General features: G+C 60.2%; 11 protein-coding genes across 11 annotated transcripts; 4 read left to right on the top strand and 7 right to left on the bottom strand.

The window, feature by feature from the left end:
- Positions 1–329: 329 nt before the first annotated feature.
- OT_ostta08g03390 (JmjC domain) lies at positions 330–1,847 on the top strand (the record flags this gene model as incomplete). Its single annotated transcript, XM_003080851.2, has 1 exon — positions 330–1,847. The coding sequence occupies one exon, from the start codon at positions 330–332 to the stop codon at positions 1,845–1,847; it is 1,518 nt and encodes a 505-aa protein (XP_003080899.2).
- Positions 1,848–1,958: 111 nt separating this feature from the next.
- OT_ostta08g03380 (Reticulon) lies at positions 1,959–3,104 on the bottom strand (the record flags this gene model as incomplete). The annotated part of the gene is made up of 1 exon (XM_003080850.2): positions 1,959–3,104. One exon carries the CDS (start codon positions 3,102–3,104, stop codon positions 1,959–1,961), a length of 1,146 nt encoding a protein of 381 aa, XP_003080898.2.
- A 155-nt stretch (positions 3,105–3,259) lies between these two features.
- On the top strand, positions 3,260–4,282 carry OT_ostta08g03370 (unnamed product; the record flags this gene model as incomplete). The annotated part of the gene is made up of 1 exon (XM_022983640.1): positions 3,260–4,282. One exon carries the CDS (start codon positions 3,260–3,262, stop codon positions 4,280–4,282), a length of 1,023 nt encoding a protein of 340 aa, XP_022841037.1.
- Positions 4,283–4,364: 82 nt separating this feature from the next.
- OT_ostta08g03360 (LRAT-like domain) lies at positions 4,365–5,591 on the bottom strand (the record flags this gene model as incomplete). Its single annotated transcript, XM_003080847.1, has 1 exon — positions 4,365–5,591. The coding sequence occupies one exon, from the start codon at positions 5,589–5,591 to the stop codon at positions 4,365–4,367; it is 1,227 nt and encodes a 408-aa protein (XP_003080895.1).
- Positions 5,592–5,711: 120 nt separating this feature from the next.
- OT_ostta08g03350 (Activator of Hsp90 ATPase, N-terminal) lies at positions 5,712–6,478 on the top strand (the record flags this gene model as incomplete). The annotated part of the gene is made up of 2 exons (XM_003080846.1): positions 5,712–5,825; positions 5,927–6,478. 2 exons carry the CDS (start codon positions 5,712–5,714, stop codon positions 6,476–6,478), a joined length of 666 nt encoding a protein of 221 aa, XP_003080894.1.
- Positions 6,479–6,611: 133 nt separating this feature from the next.
- Positions 6,612–7,364, bottom strand: OT_ostta08g03340 (Twin-arginine translocation pathway, signal sequence; the record flags this gene model as incomplete). The annotated part of the gene is made up of 2 exons (XM_022983639.1): positions 6,612–6,959; positions 7,164–7,364. The coding sequence occupies 2 exons, from the start codon at positions 7,362–7,364 to the stop codon at positions 6,612–6,614; spliced, it is 549 nt and encodes a 182-aa protein (XP_022841036.1).
- A 177-nt stretch (positions 7,365–7,541) lies between these two features.
- OT_ostta08g03330 (ATPase, AFG1-like) lies at positions 7,542–8,831 on the bottom strand (the record flags this gene model as incomplete). Its single annotated transcript, XM_022983638.1, has 1 exon — positions 7,542–8,831. One exon carries the CDS (start codon positions 8,829–8,831, stop codon positions 7,542–7,544), a length of 1,290 nt encoding a protein of 429 aa, XP_022841035.1.
- A 190-nt stretch (positions 8,832–9,021) lies between these two features.
- On the top strand, positions 9,022–11,412 carry OT_ostta08g03320 (Zinc finger, Sec23/Sec24-type; the record flags this gene model as incomplete). The annotated part of the gene is made up of 1 exon (XM_003080843.1): positions 9,022–11,412. One exon carries the CDS (start codon positions 9,022–9,024, stop codon positions 11,410–11,412), a length of 2,391 nt encoding a protein of 796 aa, XP_003080891.1.
- Positions 11,413–11,463: 51 nt separating this feature from the next.
- Positions 11,464–15,117, bottom strand: OT_ostta08g03310 (Helicase, C-terminal; the record flags this gene model as incomplete). The annotated part of the gene is made up of 1 exon (XM_003080842.2): positions 11,464–15,117. One exon carries the CDS (start codon positions 15,115–15,117, stop codon positions 11,464–11,466), a length of 3,654 nt encoding a protein of 1,217 aa, XP_003080890.2.
- Positions 15,118–15,254: 137 nt separating this feature from the next.
- On the bottom strand, positions 15,255–15,868 carry OT_ostta08g03300 (unnamed product; the record flags this gene model as incomplete). Its single annotated transcript, XM_022983636.1, has 2 exons — positions 15,255–15,732; positions 15,837–15,868. 2 exons carry the CDS (start codon positions 15,866–15,868, stop codon positions 15,255–15,257), a joined length of 510 nt encoding a protein of 169 aa, XP_022841034.1.
- Positions 15,869–15,992: 124 nt separating this feature from the next.
- Positions 15,993–17,228, bottom strand: OT_ostta08g03290 (unnamed product; the record flags this gene model as incomplete). The annotated part of the gene is made up of 1 exon (XM_022983635.1): positions 15,993–17,228. The coding sequence occupies one exon, from the start codon at positions 17,226–17,228 to the stop codon at positions 15,993–15,995; it is 1,236 nt and encodes a 411-aa protein (XP_022841033.1).
- Positions 17,229–17,780: the final 552 nt, after the last annotated feature.

Raw genomic sequence — 17,780 nt, 5'->3', positions numbered from 1 at the left:
ATGTTTTCATCTCGGTCGCGCGTGCGCGAGTATTCAAACCGTCGGGACTTCGTCGTCGTCTCGCGCCGTCGCGAGCGTTCGCGCGGGCGCGCAGAGCGAACATGGCGGCGACGGCATCGTTCGCGCCGTCGTCCGTCGGCATCGCCGACGCCTCGCGCGCGTTCACCGTCGACGCGACGCGGTGTGCGGGCGTCCGCCTGTCGCTGTGATCGAAAGGCGCGGTGCCGTTCGATATCCAAGGGTAACGTGCGATTCCACCTTTCGATTCCACCTTTCGATTCCACCTTTCGATCGACGGAGAGTCACCACACGACGACGCGCCGTCGCCGATGCCGACGCTCGTCGTCCTCGCCTGCGCGCGCTCGGGCGCGGCGAAGATCGCGCTCGAGTGCGCCCGGGCGTGCGACGCCGGCGTCGACGGACGCGTGGCGAAGACGCTCCATAAGTACGAAGAGGACGCGAAGTGGCTTGCAGGGAGCAGAGGCGAAGCGACTATTAAGTGCGACGAGATCGCGTCGACGCGGGCGTTGGCGACGGGCGTGATGGCGACAGAGAACACTAGGGACGTTGTGGCGATTCCCGTGCGCTCGGAGGCGTTCGGGAAGGTATGGCGGGCGCTGGAGGCGCGCGGCGTCGCCGCGGAGTGCGCGGCGGCGGCGGAGGCTTGGGACGAGGAGCCGAGAACTGGATCGAAGGTGAACGCGAAAGATTGGGAGCGACGACGCCGTAGGGAAGTGGCGATCGAGTCGTTGGGTGATCCCGGGGATCGAGACAACGTGCCCGCGCTGTCTGAGTGCGAGAAGACGTGGCGCAGACACGGAGGCGGTGGCCAACAAGTTTCGACAAAGACGCACCGAGAGTGTGAGGCGTGGGTTAGGGAGGGGGCGTCTATTTTTTATGATCTACAGGTCAATGGCCCCGTCATAATGAATGGACTTTTGGACGCGTGTTCGGGGAGGTGGACGTTCGAGCGCGTGCGAGAGCTGTGCGATGGCGACGCAGTGGTGGACGTACACGTGTGCCCGCATGACACGGTGGATTTGGCGGGACATCGCGCACCGGGGACGCCGAGAAACTTTGAGTTTCGGAAGATGTCGTTTGGTGAGTTCTTTGATCGCGTTCGCGGCGTCGGCTCGTACGATCCCGTGATCGAGCGAGGCGAAAGGTATTATCTCCGAAGCGTGGACGGAAAGTCGGCAACAGATTTAAGACGAACGCATCCAGCGCTCGCGGCAGAGCTCAGAATCGAAAAATACACACAACACTTGAAGGATGGGAACTTTCACAGTTCGGTGCTTAGGATAAGCTCAGCCGATACGACGCTCTGGACGCATTACGACACACACGATAACTTGCTTGTGCAGGTGATTGGCTCGAAGACGGTGACGCTGTTTCCTCCCGAGGCGGACCAGTTCATGTACGTCGAGGGCTCGAGTTCGCGCGTATTTAACGTCAGAAATGAGCCGAGTGAAGAAGATCGGCGAACATTCCCTCTCTTCTACGCGCACGCGCAATCGATGGGGACGACGGTTTCGCTCCAGCAGGGTGATGCGCTCTGGATCCCGGCGTATTGGTTTCATCACGTCGTCTCGGACTGCGGTGAAGCACCTTCTGTGGCGGTGAACACATTTTGGCGTAGTACCGCTCTTGCTACATTTGGAGAGTACGACGCCAAGGATATTTATGGCAACAAGGAATTGAACTCGGGAAAAGAAGCGTGTGATTTGGCACTTCGCGCGGGCGAAGCGCTTCGTCATTTGCCCTTTCGGATAAAGTGTTTTTACGCGCGACGCGCCATCAAGTTGCTCGCGAATCAAACGTCCAGTCGCATCACCTCCGAGTGGTAGTTACATAGGTGTGCAACGTACCCGGTACCGGTAGCCATGTAAATTAGTCAGATTGTTAGCGGATCGTATCGTTACAAAAAGCTGGTCACCATCGTTTCAACAGCATTACAATCATCTTCGGTGGCGAACAACCGGAGAGAGAACCATAGCGAACTCGCGCATGGTCCCAGAGACGCGTCTTGACGCGCTTCGTACGATGTTCTCGAAGGCGGCAATCTCCTTGACATGCGTCTCACGGAACATCCGCATCGCGACCAACGCGAGAAAGGAGAGACTGAGACGCGCTTTGAGATTGACCACGCGAAAGGTCGCGCCGCCCACAATCAAACCGCCTATCCATCGCTTCGGTGCGCTTAAAGAGTTGAACCAAGACGACACGAAGACGTACGTGTTGGCGTAGATGTTGGTGAGCGGGTATCTGTACGCGTCGAAGAACGGCGGCACGACGAACGCGCCGACCCAGAGCGTCGTAATCACGGCCCAAGCCGACATGATGTGCCCGAGAGAACTGACGGCGTAGAGCGCTAGAAACGTGCGAAACACCGCGCGATTATCCGTACCTGCGAGCACGCCTCTGTGCTTAAGCGCCCACGCGTTGAAGGACGTCGCCAACCGTTGTGCCGCGTCGCCAACCGCGCGCTCGTTCAACTCCAATCCGTACGAGAATCGAGGGAACATCACCGCCCACACGTGTTTATACGCCAAGTACGTCATCGCGGCGTACGCGGCGAGGCTCACCCCGCTCACCGTCGACCGCGGGACGAGACGCGCGCACAAGAGCGCGGTCATTCCGAGCGCAAAGTGTATCGCCGAGCGCGCCGCGTCGCGCCACAGCAGCACCTCCATAACCGCCCCTCGCGCACCGTTCGCATCTTTCCCGGCGTAATATTCTCCTCCGTCGCGATCCGTCGTCGACGCGGCGCGTTCGAATCGTCTTTCGACCCCCCGTGCGTACGGCGTCAGCGCCCGTCTGCGATCAAACTCCTCCGTCCCTCGCGCGTTCCCGTCGCTCTCTCCCGGCGTGTACGCGTCCGTGCGTCGCGCGCTTCCGAACGCGTCGAGCGCGTCCACCCGTCGCCGCAGCGCCGCGGGCGTTCGGACGAAATCATTCGACATCGCATCGCGTCTCGGGAGCTCGATCGTCGACCGCGTGTCGTCGAGCTCGGCGAACGGCTTGGAGAACGTCCGCGCGCGCTCGTCCGAGCGATTCGAGGCGTCGCTCAGCGCCGCGCGCGGGCGAACGAGCGTCTCGAACATCGCCAGGCGCGATGTGCCGGCGCGACGGTTTGGTTCCCCTTTCCTGGAGTCCCTCCGTCGACGGGTCGTGACTCGTCATGTGCGACACCCACGCGCGCGGCGCCCGACGGCGCGCGCGACGCCGCGCGACACCGCGCGCGACGTCCACGCGCGCGATGTCGCGCGCGTTCGACCTCGGCGCCCTCGCGCGGGCGCTGCCGAGGAAGACGAGCGCGTGCGTGAACCTCCTGCTCGCGGTGGCGAACATGCGGGAGAACGATCTCGAGACGTACGCGAAGAACGTGGACGCGGCGATCGAGGCGTACGGCGATCGAGCGATCGTCTCGATGAAGTTTAACACCCTGCGCGGACGGGGGTTGACGCTGCTCACGGAGGCGGTGAGATGTCGAAAGGTTGAATTCGTGAGGTTGTTGTTGACGCGGTACGACGCCGACCCGACGACGGCGGCGCTCGCGCGCGATGGGTGCGCGCTCTCGTCGGCGCTGGAGAGTCGAGAGGGGTTTGAAGTGTTGATTAAGGGCGGTGTTGAGGCTTGGCTCGGGGCGGAGTCGCTGGAGGGGTACGTGGAGCGGAAGCGCCCGGATTTGCGCGACGCGTTGCGCGCGAGGCGAGCCGAGCAACTGGCGGATGTCAGAGGACGGCGATTAATGGAGGTTGAGGAGAAGAGCGTTTCGATCTCGCGTGAAGAGTCGGTATCGCAGAGTACGATACCGTACGACGCGCACGTCGCGACGACTGAGGTTGCGCTGCCGCTGACGAGCGAAGAAACTGGAAACTCGGAGACCACCTCGACGAGAGGCGACGAGGCGGAGGCGACGAGTAGTGCGCGAAAAGAAGAAGTGACGCTCGCGGAAATTCGACGCATCAAAGAGAGTCTTGCCGAGATGGAATTGAGAATTCTTCAAATCGAGCGAGAGGAAATGAATGCGCACGAGCTCCGGCGCATCGAAGGAGAGCTCGTAGCGTTGATCGACGAGCTAGATGCCCTCTTCGAAGGACAACAGGCTCCCAAAATCGTAAGCACGTATCGGCGCGGAGCGATCCAATCAATCCTACAATTGCTTGAACAAGTTGACAAATTGTTCAGGGTTGTAGGCGGAGACGAAGCGCCAGACGAAGCGCGGGATACGGAATCGTCGTCGACGCGGGATACGGATTCGTCGGCGGAATATAAATAACATGTAATGTACTGGCAGATCGTACCGTATTCAATGCTGCTACCGTACGGTGCCGTGTTACAGTACTAATCTATTTTCAACGCTATGCCACGTTTTCATCGTCATTCGACTCTAAATTCGGCTCTGGACGTCGGCTCGAACGCGTCAACTCTGCTCCGAGCGCACCTAGTAAGTTGAACACGCTCGAGGCGCCTTGTCTAATGAATCCTCCGAGATGATCTGCCGCGTCGATCAATACTTCCTCATCGATCGAGTCGTTTGGAGGGCGTTGCGTGCTCGGACGCGATCGACCGAACGAGACCGTCGCGAGTAACTCTTGTCCTGGCGTAGGTTGAGACGACCACGTCATCCACTGCGGCTGCTCGTTCTCTCGTCGTTCCTGCATCTCGACGTCCACGCGATCGATGAGGTAATCAAGTACATACGTCACGTCTTCTGCGGCGGTATAAACCGGCTCTCGGTCGTCGTGCATGTCGCGAACAGCACGCGCGATTTCCGCGTCGTCGTTCTCGCTCACGCGCGTGCCCATTATCAAGTGCTTCGCCACGTTAGCGCTCTGGCTCTCTCCGGGGTCTCTGGCGCGCGGCGTCCCGGTGGCAAGGCCGCGCATTAACGACGCCGCCATTCTCACGGCGAGCACAGCCTTACCCGCCACGTTTTCAATCTGCAGACTCATCCGCGCCCCGTATCGCGCCCACGTCGCGAAGTGCTCGCAGTTATTCGACCGAACGCAGTACCCGCCGTAGCGCCCCTCGTAAAACCCCTGATCCACCGCCAATCGACAGCGATCCATGATCTCACCAATTCGCAACGGCGCCCGCTCCGCGTCGTACTTTGCGTTCCCACATCTCGGATCGACGCCGACGTCCTCCAGCGGCGTCAGCACGCACGCCGCGTTCTCGTCCATGTCCCGATTCACTCCATCCTCGCTCCCCTCGGGCGCCCCCCAGAGATGCACCACGCACTCCACGCACATCTCGTGCGAATCCCCCGCGCGCGTCCATCGCCACGTCCCCAAACGTTCGTCCCACACCCCGACGCGCCCGACGTAGACCGCCCAGTGCGTGAACGCCGCGTCGAAAAACTCCTGCGCCCGTCGATGCCAAAAGATGACGTCCCCCGGACGACGACCGCGCCCCGGACGCGGCCACGCGTAGCCGTGCCTGGACCCGATCGGCGTCGCGTACAGACGCGCGCGTGAGCTCGAGGATGATTCCGCACCGCACGAACGAATCGACGAATCTTCGCTCGAGAGCGACCCCGTGGACGCGCCGTCGGCTCGATGATCGCGCGTGTCTCCGCGCGACATCGTTCGGCGTCGATGCCGCGCTCGAGATGGCGCGCGCGCGCGTCGCGCGACGCGCACTGCGGTAGCTTTGTGCGAATGAAATCTTCTTTCCCAACACTGCGCGGCGCACGCGCGCGAGCGATGGCGTCCGACGGCGCCACGCCCGCGGAGGCGTCGCAGCGCGCCAAGGGGGAGCTGTCGTACCACTACTGGCACGGGAAGAACGCGGGGGAGGCGCCGAAGGCGGAGGCGAAGGTGCGAAGAGAAACTTCTTTACGCGGACATCGACGCGCGTGGACGATCGCGCGCGCGTAAACGGAGGACTGACGCGGCGTAAACGCTGTTAATACGCGAAGCGCATCACGTCGGAGGAGGCGGAGGCGCTGTCGAGACAGGTGTCGTCGACGCAGATCAGCGCGTGGAACGCGGCGGGGACGTGGGAAGAACGCGGACACACTATTTGGGCCAAGGCTCGAATTGAGGAGCTGGTGACGGAGAACGGGACGTTCGAACTCGTGGGTGGAAATGGGATCGATGCCGATGCGCGAGTGAGGATCGTCGGGGTGAAATCGTGCGAGGGCGACGCGAGCGTGGTTATGATTCGAGGCAAGCCGAGACGCGGGTTCGATTTCGAGTTGACGCTGAATTGGGAGGCCGCGTTCGCGAGCGGTGGCGGTGATGATGAACAAGAGGTGATCATCAAGGGCACGGTTCACGTACCAGAGTTCTCGAGGGACGGCGTCGAGGATGAGGAGTGCGCGTGCGAGGTCAAGGTGAGCGACCGAAACAGCGAGCACGCGCCGCGAGAGAATGCGTGTGTGGCGACTTTGAAGAAGCGATGCGAGGACTTCCTCGTCAGGACGCTCATGACGATCGATAGCGAGCTCGAAGAGCGCGCCTCGAAGTGATTATAGCGCGCTCGATCAAGACGATTACTTTTATTCTTTTTCTTTCGCAACGCGTTTCAGCTCAATGTGAATGAGAGTCGAAAGATATTCAAACAAAGATTCTGTCTTGGATATTACTCGCCGCTTCGCCAATTTATCGCCCACGCTCGAGCAAGAGCTCGGCCGACTTGAACTCGTCGAACACGCGGTCTCTTCTCTTCGCCGGGAACGGATACTTGGTGCCAAAGTTGTTGAAGTGACCGCTCACGGCGTTCAACGCACTGTACACTTGACCGTACGACGGCTTACCCGTCGTCGCGTTGTCCCGTCGATACTTCGCCACCCACGCATTCGTCATTGTGCGCGTCTTGTTGATGGACTCCTCCCGTCCCTCGGTGCCGGGCGCCATCTCCAACGTGGCCTTTACCTGCTCGATGATCGCCTTCGTGTCCGTGGAGTAAGCAGCCTCTTTACTTTCACCGAATCCGAGGAACGCGCGCGCCTGCGTTATGAAAGAAGATCCACAAAGATACGCGTCGTCAGTTAATGTCTTCTCGACCGCGAGCGTGCGAAAGGTTTTGTCGCAGCGCGCGCGCTCCAGCGTCTTCGCAGATAGAATCAGCTCGATCGACGCCTTTACCGACGTGCTCAACGAGAAATCGCTCCCTCTCGCTTCGCGTATCGCTTCATAACTAAGTCAACGCACCTCTCTCGGCGCCGAGACGCCGAGCGTCGCCGCGGCGAGCGCGAACGAGCGGACGAACTGTCGGCGATCGAGCGTGACGTCACCGGACGTCGCTCGCGCGCTCGCGACGACGACGGAGGTCGCGCGAGAGCGCTTGGCGGGCGCGACACGGGTGCGGGCGGCGTCACGGACGCACGCGGGGGCGGCAGAGATGGCGAACATGGTCGGTATCGCGCGCGAGGGGCGATGTGAGGCGCGAGTGGGAACATGAGAACCCTTAACCACCGAGGGAGCGTGGACGGGCGAGGAGGATGTTTAGTGCGTTTGCGAAGCGCTCGACCAGTGGAGACGCGTTGAGTCGAAGATGATGAATTTGAATCGAGCCAATGGCTAGTTTTTCTAGTGTCGAGAGACGTTCGCGGTGGCTAGGATGGGCAACGTGTCTCGGAAATAATCCGCCTTGGACATGTGCACGAGCCTCGATTTCGCTCGAGGCGCAGCGGCGGCGGTGAAGTTACTCGCGGAGGCGTCTGCGAGTGATGCACCTATGCGTCCAGTGGCGCTCCATTCAGTATTGTTCGCGAGAACGGTGGTGGATCGACCGGAGGATCCGCCTTTGGAGCTCACCGAGAGTTCGGCGGCGAAATTGCTCTCGACACGTGTGCGCTCGCGTGTCGACAGATCCGGCACTCGAAACGAGGAAGTTTCGTACTCGTTGAAGAGTTCATCCGGTACCGTCGCGAGATTTGCGATGAACACAACGCGACGCTCGTACAAGACGTCGATCAGGTTGATGAAGCGGCGAGCGGCGTTCTCCTGACTCGACATCGGCAATCGAGGCACATTTTGGACACAAATCATCGCAAACTTCTCCGCGAGTGCGATGTAATCGCTCGGCGCCGCGCGAGACTGTCGTCCACAGATATCATCGAACGTGAACCACGCCGCGCGATCACCGATACGGCGTTTCGCACGAATCGTCCTACCGGCGGCGACACGGATGTCCAGCTCGTCCGACACGGAGTCGCCGGACGTCGACGCCTCAAATCTCGCCCACGTGCGCTCCAATCGCGCGCGCGCGTCGTTGTCGTTCCCCACAACGACCGTGTCCGCAACTTCCGGCGCCGTGACGCCGTTCAGGCGTCTGTAATCCACCGCCTCACACTCAGCATCCAAATCGACAACCTCGCAGCGCTCTCGCAACGTCTCCACGAACGACGCGAAATTCGCTCGATTAATCCCCCCGGCGTACAACCGCTCAGGTGCAAAGTTTGACGTCCCTATCATCCGCCCACCGCTCGCGAAGTATCCCTCCATTACGCGCTTAAATACCATCGCGTCCGCGACGTCTGAAATCTCCACCTCGTCCACCAAAATCACCCCATCGCTCTCTTTCGCCAACCGTGCGCCGAACGCGGCGAAGCCATCGCTCGAGTAACCCTCTCGGGACGTACCCGCGTGCGCGTGCGCCATGAGCGCGTGGAAATGCCACGATTTCGCTCGTTTTTCTCGTCCGAGCGTCTGGAGCGCGCAGCCCGCGAGCGCTGTCTTTCCGCGTCCCGCGGCGCCGTGTAGGTACACCCCGCGCCCATCCGCGGGATCACTCGTCAGCGCCCTGACGAGCGCATCGATCGCGCGCGTTTGCCCCGCGTCGACGCGGCCGAAGCGCTCGAGCACCGCCCGTCGCATCGCGCCGCGTCATCCAAAGGCGCGTGCGCGACCGGTGATTCGAAAGGCGCGCCTTTGACATTCAATGGTGATTTCACGCCTTACCTTTGGAATGAAAAACTGGAGACAAGATTGAATCGTTCATCCGAGCGTGCGATCGATCGCGTCACACGGCGTCGCCGCGCGCGCACGCATCGCGCGCACGCACCGAATGGAGGGGTACGACGGGAATCAAGCGTATGGCGCCCACGCGGCGCCCCAGGCCGTGGACTGGGGCGCCCTGGAGGCTCGAGACGGCGCGCGTTTCTCGTGGAACGTTGTCGCGAACAGCCGCGCCGAGATGACGAAGTGCGTCGTCCCGTTCGGTGCCGTCGTCACGCCGAGGAAAGCGATCGCCGAAGACGTCGTGCCAAAGGTACCGTACGAACCGGTGCGGTGTAAGGGGTGCGGGGGGGCGCTGAATCCGTACGCTAGGGTGGATTTCGCGTCTAAGATCTGGGTGTGTCCGTTGTGTCACGCGCGGAACCATTTTCCACCGCATTACGGTGGATTGTCCGAGACGAACCTGCCGGCGGAGTTGTTCCCGAGTTACACGACGATTGAGTACGCGATGCCGTCGAGGGCGAGCGGTGTGGCGAGCGGGAGCGGGTACCTATTTGTCGTGGACGCGTGCGTGGAGGAGGACGAGCTCAGAGCGGTGAAGCAGGCGGTGACGCAAGCTTTGAGTCTGATGCCGGAAGACGCCAGGGTGGGGTTGGTGACGTTCGGGACGCACGTGCACGTGCATGAGTTGGGGTTCGAGAGTTGTCCGAAGTCGTACGTGTTTCGAGGGAATAAGGAGTTTACGACGCAGCAGGTTAAGGATCAGTTGGCGCTCGGCGGTGGACCATTGCGGGCAGTGAACGGGGCGCGTGGGCAACCGGCGCAAGGGCACGTGAATGGGGCGATGCCAGCGTCGAGGTTTTTGGTGCCCCTGAGCGAGTGTGAGTTTCAGCTTTCGGCGATTCTCGAGGAGTTGAATCGAGACGCGTTCGCGCCGTTGCCTTCGTGCAGACGCGCTCGGTGCACAGGTACGGCGCTCATGGTGGCCTCGTGTCTGCTCGCGACTGGTGCGATCGGTCAGAGCGCGCGGGCAATGCTGTTCACCGGCGGCGCCGCGACCGAGGGCGGCGGTACCATCGTGGCGAAGGACATGGAGCAGGCGGTGCGATCTCACAAGGACATAGTCAAGGGCGCGGCGCCATTTTACGCAAAGGCGAAAAAGTATTACGAGCAGGTGGCCGTCAACTTGTGCGCGAACGGTCACGTCCTGGATGTATTCGCATGCGCGCTCGACCAGGTTGGATTAGCCGAGATGAAGGTATGCGTCGAGAAGACGGGCGGGAACGTCGTATTAGCGGAGTCGTTCTCGCACACCGTCTTCAAGACGTCCTTCTTGAAACTGTTCGCCCCAGATACGGAAGGCGGGCTCGGAATTGCGTATAACGGCCAGTTCGAGGTGGTGACCAGTCGCGACGTCAAGACCTCGGGCGTGATCGGGCCTTGCGCGGCGTTGGATAGGAAAGGCTTGCCGGGCGCGGTGAGTGACTCGCCGATCGGCAGCGGCGGCACGACAGCATGGAAGATGTGCACGCTAACGAACGAGACCTCGCTCGCGGTGTACTTCGAGGTCGCGAACCCGGGTGGAAAGGATCAGCAATCGATGGCGATGCAGGGTCAGCACGCACAACAGTTCTTCGTGCAGTTCCTTTGCACCTTCACGCTTCCAAACGGCGAGTCGAGAATGCGTGTCATCACAACGAGTCGACGATGGACCGACGGTCAGAACTTAAACGACATCGCGGCTGGATTCGATCAAGAAGCCGCGGCCGTTCTCGTGGCTCGACAGCTATCGTGGAAGATGGAGACGGAAGAGGAGACGGATTGTCCGGCGGCCACGCGCTGGCTCGATCGCAAGCTCATCGCGCTCTGCCAGCGCTTTGGCAACTACAGAAAGGATGATCCACATTCTTTCCAGCTTATGCCGCAGTTTAGCATATATCCTCAGTTCATGTTCAACTTGCGGCGGTCACAGTTTGTCCAAGTTTTCAATAACTCGCCGGATGAGACTGCGTATTTCCGAATGATCTTACAGCGTGAAAATGTCTACAACTCGCTGGTGATGATTCAGCCCACGCTGACGTCGTACAGCTTCAACGGCCCACCAGAGCCGGTTTTGTTAGATGTTTGTTCGATCGCTGCGGATCGAATCTTGGTGCTCGATGCTTACTTTACTGTCGTCGTGTTTCACGGGATGACTATCGCGCAGTGGAGAAAGGCAAACTATCAAGACCAACCAGAGCACGTGGCGTTCAAGGAGCTGCTTGCCGCGCCCAGGGTAGAGGCGGATCAGATACTCGCCAGTAGATTTCCTGTACCGCGATTGATCGATTGCGATCAACACGGTTCGCAGGCGCGGTTCTTGCTGGCGAAGCTGAATCCGAGCGCAACGTACAATAGCAGCGCGTCAATGGGTGGCGGATCGGATATCATTTTCACAGATGACGTGTCCTTGCAAGTGTTCCTTGACCACCTTAAGCGCTTAGCGGTGGCAGACAACTGAGAACGAATTAGCATTTTCTAAATATCAAAACGTTGGCTATAGCTACATTTCTCATAGTCCAAATCGTCTACCGGGAGTCTTCCCACCTGGGCCGCGCCGAACGCTTGAACCCGGCCGCAACGAAGAGCTTCCAGAGTTCACGCTCGGCGTTCCAGCGGACGATCTCATCCCGGGTGTCACAATTTGGCTTCGTTGTTTCGCTCGCAAATGCTCCTCGCGCACGCGACCAGCGGCTTCCAGCTCTTCCTCCGCGTCGCGTTTGGCTTGCATTTCAGCCTCCATTCGAGCCTTGTCCTCTTTTCGCTTTGCCTTCGATTTCAGCATGCTCGAATGGCTCTCCTTGAGAGTGAAAAACATCGGACCGAACTCAGCGAGCCAGCTTGGCTCGACGGCCGTAACACACTGCATATACTCCTTCGAAGTCATGATGAGTTCGTGATATACGACGTAATCGGGCGTGTATCCCAATCCGTACAACGCCGAGCTCGGGTGAAGATGACAAGGCATTCCGTTTCGAGCATTCACGTACTCACCAATGCCTTTGAGACGTGCCGCTTGGGGGAAGTAAGCTGCCGCGATCGATCTCCTACAGACGTCCCAATCCTGTCCGCAACTCACGAGCTCTATCTTCTGCGACTTCATGATGTCCGCGAGCTGCGCTCGAACCTCTCGACCCTTCTTAAGGCCTTTACCCTGAATGAAATGCTTGTTACACCACTCGTTCCTGTAATTGTTGTTTTTCCACTGGGTGTAGACGTTGAGCATGGTCAAGTGATCGCTCTCCGGGACAAAGAATTTTTCGCGAACGGCATCGGCTTCCTCCTCGCGATCCTTCGGTCGATACCAAACAGAGGGCACGGAGAGCATCGATACCACGGTGAGCATTTCATTCGAGCACCCAGCTTCTTCGGCCTTGATGAGCATCTGTGCCAACGGCGGATCGACCGGGAACTCGACCATCTTCAAACCCAGCTTCGTGAGTCCACCTGTGTTGTCCAACGCGCCCAAGATCCACAGTGAATACATACTGTTTAAGATGTTCTCCTGCGGAGGCGGATCCATGAAATCAAAATCGAGAAGATTTTCAACATTCAGCGACTTCAACAGTAAAACAACGTTGCCGAGGTTGGTGCGCTGAATTTCTGGCACGACGGAGAGGAGCATTTCGTGTTTGTACGCTGACTCCGTATACAGACGATAGCACGTACCCGGCCCCGTACGACCGGCGCGACCTGCTCTCTGATTGACCGCGGCCTGCGCGCACGGGAACACTTGCAGGGCATTCATACCCATGCGTGGATTAAACACGGAGAGCTTGCAATAACCGCTGTCAATGACGTACATGACGCCGTCGAGCGTCAGAGATGTCTCGGCAATATTCGTACTGACGACGCATTTTCGATTCCCGTCCTCTGCATCCTGAAAAATTTTAGCCTGCAAATCACTCGGAAGTTGCGAGTATATCGGCAGAACGTTCAATGGTGGACACGTTCCTTCGCTCATGAGCTGAGCAACGCGTTCCTCAAGCGAGTAAGTCACCGCTTCAATTTCTTCTTGACCAGTCATAAAGATCAAAATGTCTCCCGGTCCGGAGGAGAGGTGCACAGAAAGCGCTTGTTTCACCGCGGCCTCGGCGTAGTCTTCGACGACAGTCTTGGAATACATGATTTCCACCGGAAACGTCCGCCCGGGAATGTGGAAAATTGGCACAGATCCAAAGAAGTTGCTGAACTTTTCAGAATTCAACGTCGCAGATGTGACGATGAGTTTGAAATCTCGGCGACGAGCAACAATCTTTTTCAGAATACCGAAGAGAACATCAGTGTTGAGCGAACGTTCGTGCGCTTCATCCATAATGATACAGCTGTACATATCCAAATCCGGCTCGCGGAGAGTCTCGCGTAAGAGGACGCCGTCCGTCATGTACTTGATTATCGTGTCCGGCCCGGTGCAATCTTCGAAACGAATGGCATAACCAACCTCTTTACCAAGTTCACATCCCATCTCTTCGCTGACGCGCTTTGCGACGCTCATCGCTGCCACTCGACGAGGTTGCGTGCAACCTACCATGCCAAAGGTGGAATATCCCTCCTCATGCATATACTGTGTCATTTGCGTTGTCTTACCGCTCCCCGTCTCTCCGACAACGACAACAATTTGGTTTTCGCGTATGACGTGCATCAAGTCCTCTCGGCAGCCAAACACGGGCAAAAACTCACGCTGTTCTTTTAACGTCTTCGTTTTCGCGAACTCGCTTTGGGCCGAGCTCTTCGAAGTCTTCATGTGTTCTGCGAACTTGGCGCCAGCCTTGAAGTCGATTTCGCCATCGGCTCCGATGACGTCTGGCCTGTCCTCGTCTCGATCTTTCACCGCAGCGGCGTTCTCGGCGGCCTCTTTGTTCTCAGCTTCAGTCGTGCCAGTGATTGATCCCATTTTCGATCCTTTCATTTCCCAGAATCTGTCGCGACCCTTGTTCTCCTCGCGTTTCTGGCGGACTTCCTTGACCAAGGCGCTGCCCTTGCGCGCGATTTGTGCCATGTCGCTCGTCAAGTCTTTCACAGGCAAAACCGTCTCCTGTTGCTTGGTGAACACCACACGACCATCTAGGAATGGAGGTTTCGTGTCATGAACGAGAAGCACCGCTCGGTTCTCCTCGATGTCGTCAAAATCGAGATCGATCTCCTTGGCGCGAATGACGCCGGAGGTCATCATACGGTTCTCTTCCCATGTGTTGGAATCGGCGTTGAGCTGGCTTACACGCCGCGACGCCACCATTGACATCTTCGATCCATCGCGTCGAGTCAAGCGTTGGGCGTATTCCTGTTCTTTCTTCGCATATCGCGCCTCATCGCGCGCGCTCGAGTTGAACGGATTGTGCGCGTCTCCGTGTGCGCCGCCACCCTCGTCGTCGTCGTACCACGCTCGATCCAGCACTTTCTCGGCCTCCGTGTCCGGTACGGGCGCGCCCACGTCTTCTTCTGCCACTACCGTGCCCTCAGTGACGAATTTGTTCGCGTTCGCAATCGCGTTTGTTGCCCACGAATTCGACTTCCACGACGGCGTCGCTGCCGGCGTATCCATCTCGAATCTCAATGCGTGCGAGCGCTGACTCGACGTCCCGCTCGCCGCTCCAGTCCTTATTCCGCTTTTTACCGTCGCCGGCGGCGCCGCGACGTCGTCCCACGACCGTTCCCTGTGAAAATTTGGCGTCATCATTCGCCCATCACGTCCGCGACTCGGCGTCTCCTCCCACTCGCCGTCTCTCCCGCCGCTTCGCCAGCCCCCACCGCCGCGCTCGCCGCCTCGCTGATCCTGTCGTTCATCATATCCTCCGATCCCGCGACCGCGCTCGCGTCGCCGTCGATCTATCGACTCTCGCGCCTTTGTATCGACGCCGCCCGGGTGACTCGGCGTCTCCGCCCGCCGCTCCCTAAATCGCCGCTCTTCCCCGAACGCCCGCCCCAGGTGCCCGTGCGACGCCCCCCGATCGTCACCGTGATCATTATCGCCATCTTTGTCATCCCTCGAGCGCTTCTCCGCCCGCTTTCGCGCCGCGAGCGCTTGCAACCCGAGCAAACTTCCTTGGCTCGGACGAGAAGAATTTCCACTCGGCGCGCGATTCTTCGGCGCGCGGAACTCTAACCCTCCCGGGACGTCATCGACGATCGGACCTCGGTCGCACGTCGCGTCGTCGTCGTCGCGCATCGTGCGAAGCGCGGGCGCTGAGCGACGGAGAGTGGCGGAGGTGGACGTGTGTGCAGAGAGCACGCAGCGTGGAATGTGTGTGACATCAGCCGTGGAGCACAGAGAGGGACAATGGCGGTCGTTTCGAAGCGTGAACATCATCGCTGTCGGGCGTGCTCGCGTCTTGCGATCACGGAGGAAATACCGGGGTTATCTAGACCGGTGGTGGCGACGACGGCGGCGGTTGGGCGCATGATTTGGTTCGTCGTGCGCCACGGTTGGTGGATGGATCCGTCGGCGAGGGAGATTGAACTGGCACCGCGATATCGCTCGCGCTTGCGCTGTTCGGGGCAGGCGGGGCCGAATCTTTGGCCGTGTACGCTCCGGAGGCTTTCCCGAGGGCGGTTACGAGGGGCGTTCGGATCGTAAGGCATGAGCGACTTGCGTCCGCGGCAGGAGACATCTCGAGCGGCGCCGAGAACTTTAGATTGGAAGAATGCAGACGTCGTTTCGGCCGTGAACGAAGCTCTGGAGCCGTACGCGTTGGATGCTTTATATCCTGTTTTCGCAACGACGTGTGGAATCGCCACGAGAGCGCCGTTACGGCGCTCAAGTTTCTGCGCGCTTCCCAGGGCGCTGCGGCGCGTAAAATGCAAAGTCAGTCACGACGTGGGCGAGCGGGAGCGTCAACGCGCGCCGCACGAGCACTAGAACAGATTCAGGCTCTTACGAACCATTGCGATGTGGGAATGGTGGACGTTTCCGCGGTCATGCGTCGGAGTCAACGTGTGCAGACGGGCGTCAATCTAAAATTGGAAAGATGTCGAGGTTGACGTTGACGAGAGTGATGGGATAAAGTTCTTACAGATATCTCAACGATAACTTAGGATTACATGTCACGGTGATGAAAATGAGCACGGACACGCCAACGTGTTGCTCTTCTCGAAAAAGCCGTCGTAGCACTTCGAATGAAAATGGTGTTCGAAATGGCTCGCGTCCCACGCGTGCGTCATGCGAACGCGCGCGTCCTCCACGGAGAGACCTCCGACCGGTTTGTCGCACAGTTTGCACGTGACGTGCGGACCCAAAACGTTCTTGCCCAGCGCTTCGTACTTTGTCCTGTACCCGACTGCCGCTTCGTGATTCGCCTGCGTGTGATCCAAATCGTTGTCGTAGATGTCTCCGAGGTGCGCCAAAAGACTGAGCATGAGAACCGCCCCCTGCGGGTCAGTCTCGAACGACTGTTTCACCTCACCCCAGTGCTCTTCGAGCGTCTCGATCGCATCTTTAAACGTCTTCACCGCGTCGTCTTGATACTTGCTCAACGTCTTCGGACGTGAAAGCATGCATCTCTCTCCTCGAAGCGCGCACGCGAGCTCCTTGAGCGCGTACAACTCTTGATTCTCGTGACCTCCAAAGTACCAATTTTCAGAGTACCAGTTTTCTTTCAGCTTCCTCGCGCGACGCTCACCTCGCTTTCGTTTGATCTCGTACGCTCGCGCGAGGCGTAAGATCTCACGCGAAAGCGTCACCGCGGCGTCGATGTCACCCTTCATGCTCATCGTCCAACGCATGCGACGGAACGCCTCGATCTCCAACGGCAAGAGCTTAGCGCTTCGAGCGAGCTCCCGCGCGAATCCGTAGTGTTCCATCGCGGCCTCGACGTTCGCCAAGAGAGAGTTCCCGACGAGCGCGTGGTAATCGCCGACGACCAAGTGCGCGCGCGTTTCGGAAATCGCATCCCCGAGTTCGAGCGCCAACCGCAGCGGAAGACGCGTCATGCGCTCGAACGCCGCCGCATCGACGCTCGAACGCGCCACCGCCGCCTCCGTGACCGAAAACAACCGCCGCACCGAGTTCGCCTCGATCTCCGCCGCGATGAGCGTCGCCTCGCACTCCAAGTGCGCGTCCCGAGCCTCTCGCGCGGCGTCCGCGACGCCTCGAAACCGCGCCGCCGCGCGCTCCCACCCCATACCAAAGTCCCATCGCGCGAGCGCCTCCATCGCCGCCGCGTACGCCCCGCGCGCGCTCGACGCCCCCCCGTCGCCGCGCCCCCGCGCGGGGTTCCGTTCGACGTCGTCGGTCGTCCCACGCGCGCGCCCGTCGCCGCGCGCGTCCGCGCCGAGCGCCATGCGCGCCCGCGACGTCGTCGTCGCCCCCGTCGCGGGCGCCCAGAGCGCGCGCGGGGCGGAGACGCGCGCGGGCGTCGCGCGGGCGTCGCGCGGTGGCGCGCGACGCGGCGGTCGCGTCGAGCGTTTTGATTCGTCCACGCGGGAGATCTCCCGTCCGCGCCACAGATCTCCCGTCGGCGCCACGCGCGGTGGCGTCGGTGGGAGATCTGACGTGGACGCGCGCGCGACGTTTTCATTGGTGCGCGCGGTGGGAGATCTGACGTGGACGCGCGCATCGTGATGTGATTCGTGCGCGCGGTGGGAGATCTGACGTGGACGCGCGCATCGCGGTGTGATTGGTGCGCGCGATGGGAGATCTGACGTGGACGCGCGCATCGTCGTGTGATTGGTGCGCGCGGTGGGAGATCTGACGTGGACGCGCGCGCGACGTTTTCATTGGAGCACGGCGCGCGGGAGATCGCCCACGACGGGCGACCGCGCGCGCGAGGGCGCGACGACGCGCGAGGCGATGGCGCGCGCGCGCGAGGGGGCGCGGACGCGCGCGCGCGACCG

This window comes from Ostreococcus tauri (genome assembly GCF_000214015.3).
Source record: "Ostreococcus tauri WGS project CAID00000000 data, contig chromosome 08, whole genome shotgun sequence".
NCBI lineage: Eukaryota > Viridiplantae > Chlorophyta > Mamiellophyceae > Mamiellales > Bathycoccaceae > Ostreococcus > Ostreococcus tauri.
Note: the sequence above shows the minus strand (reverse complement) of the source record. Positions and strands in the feature narration are given on the sequence as shown.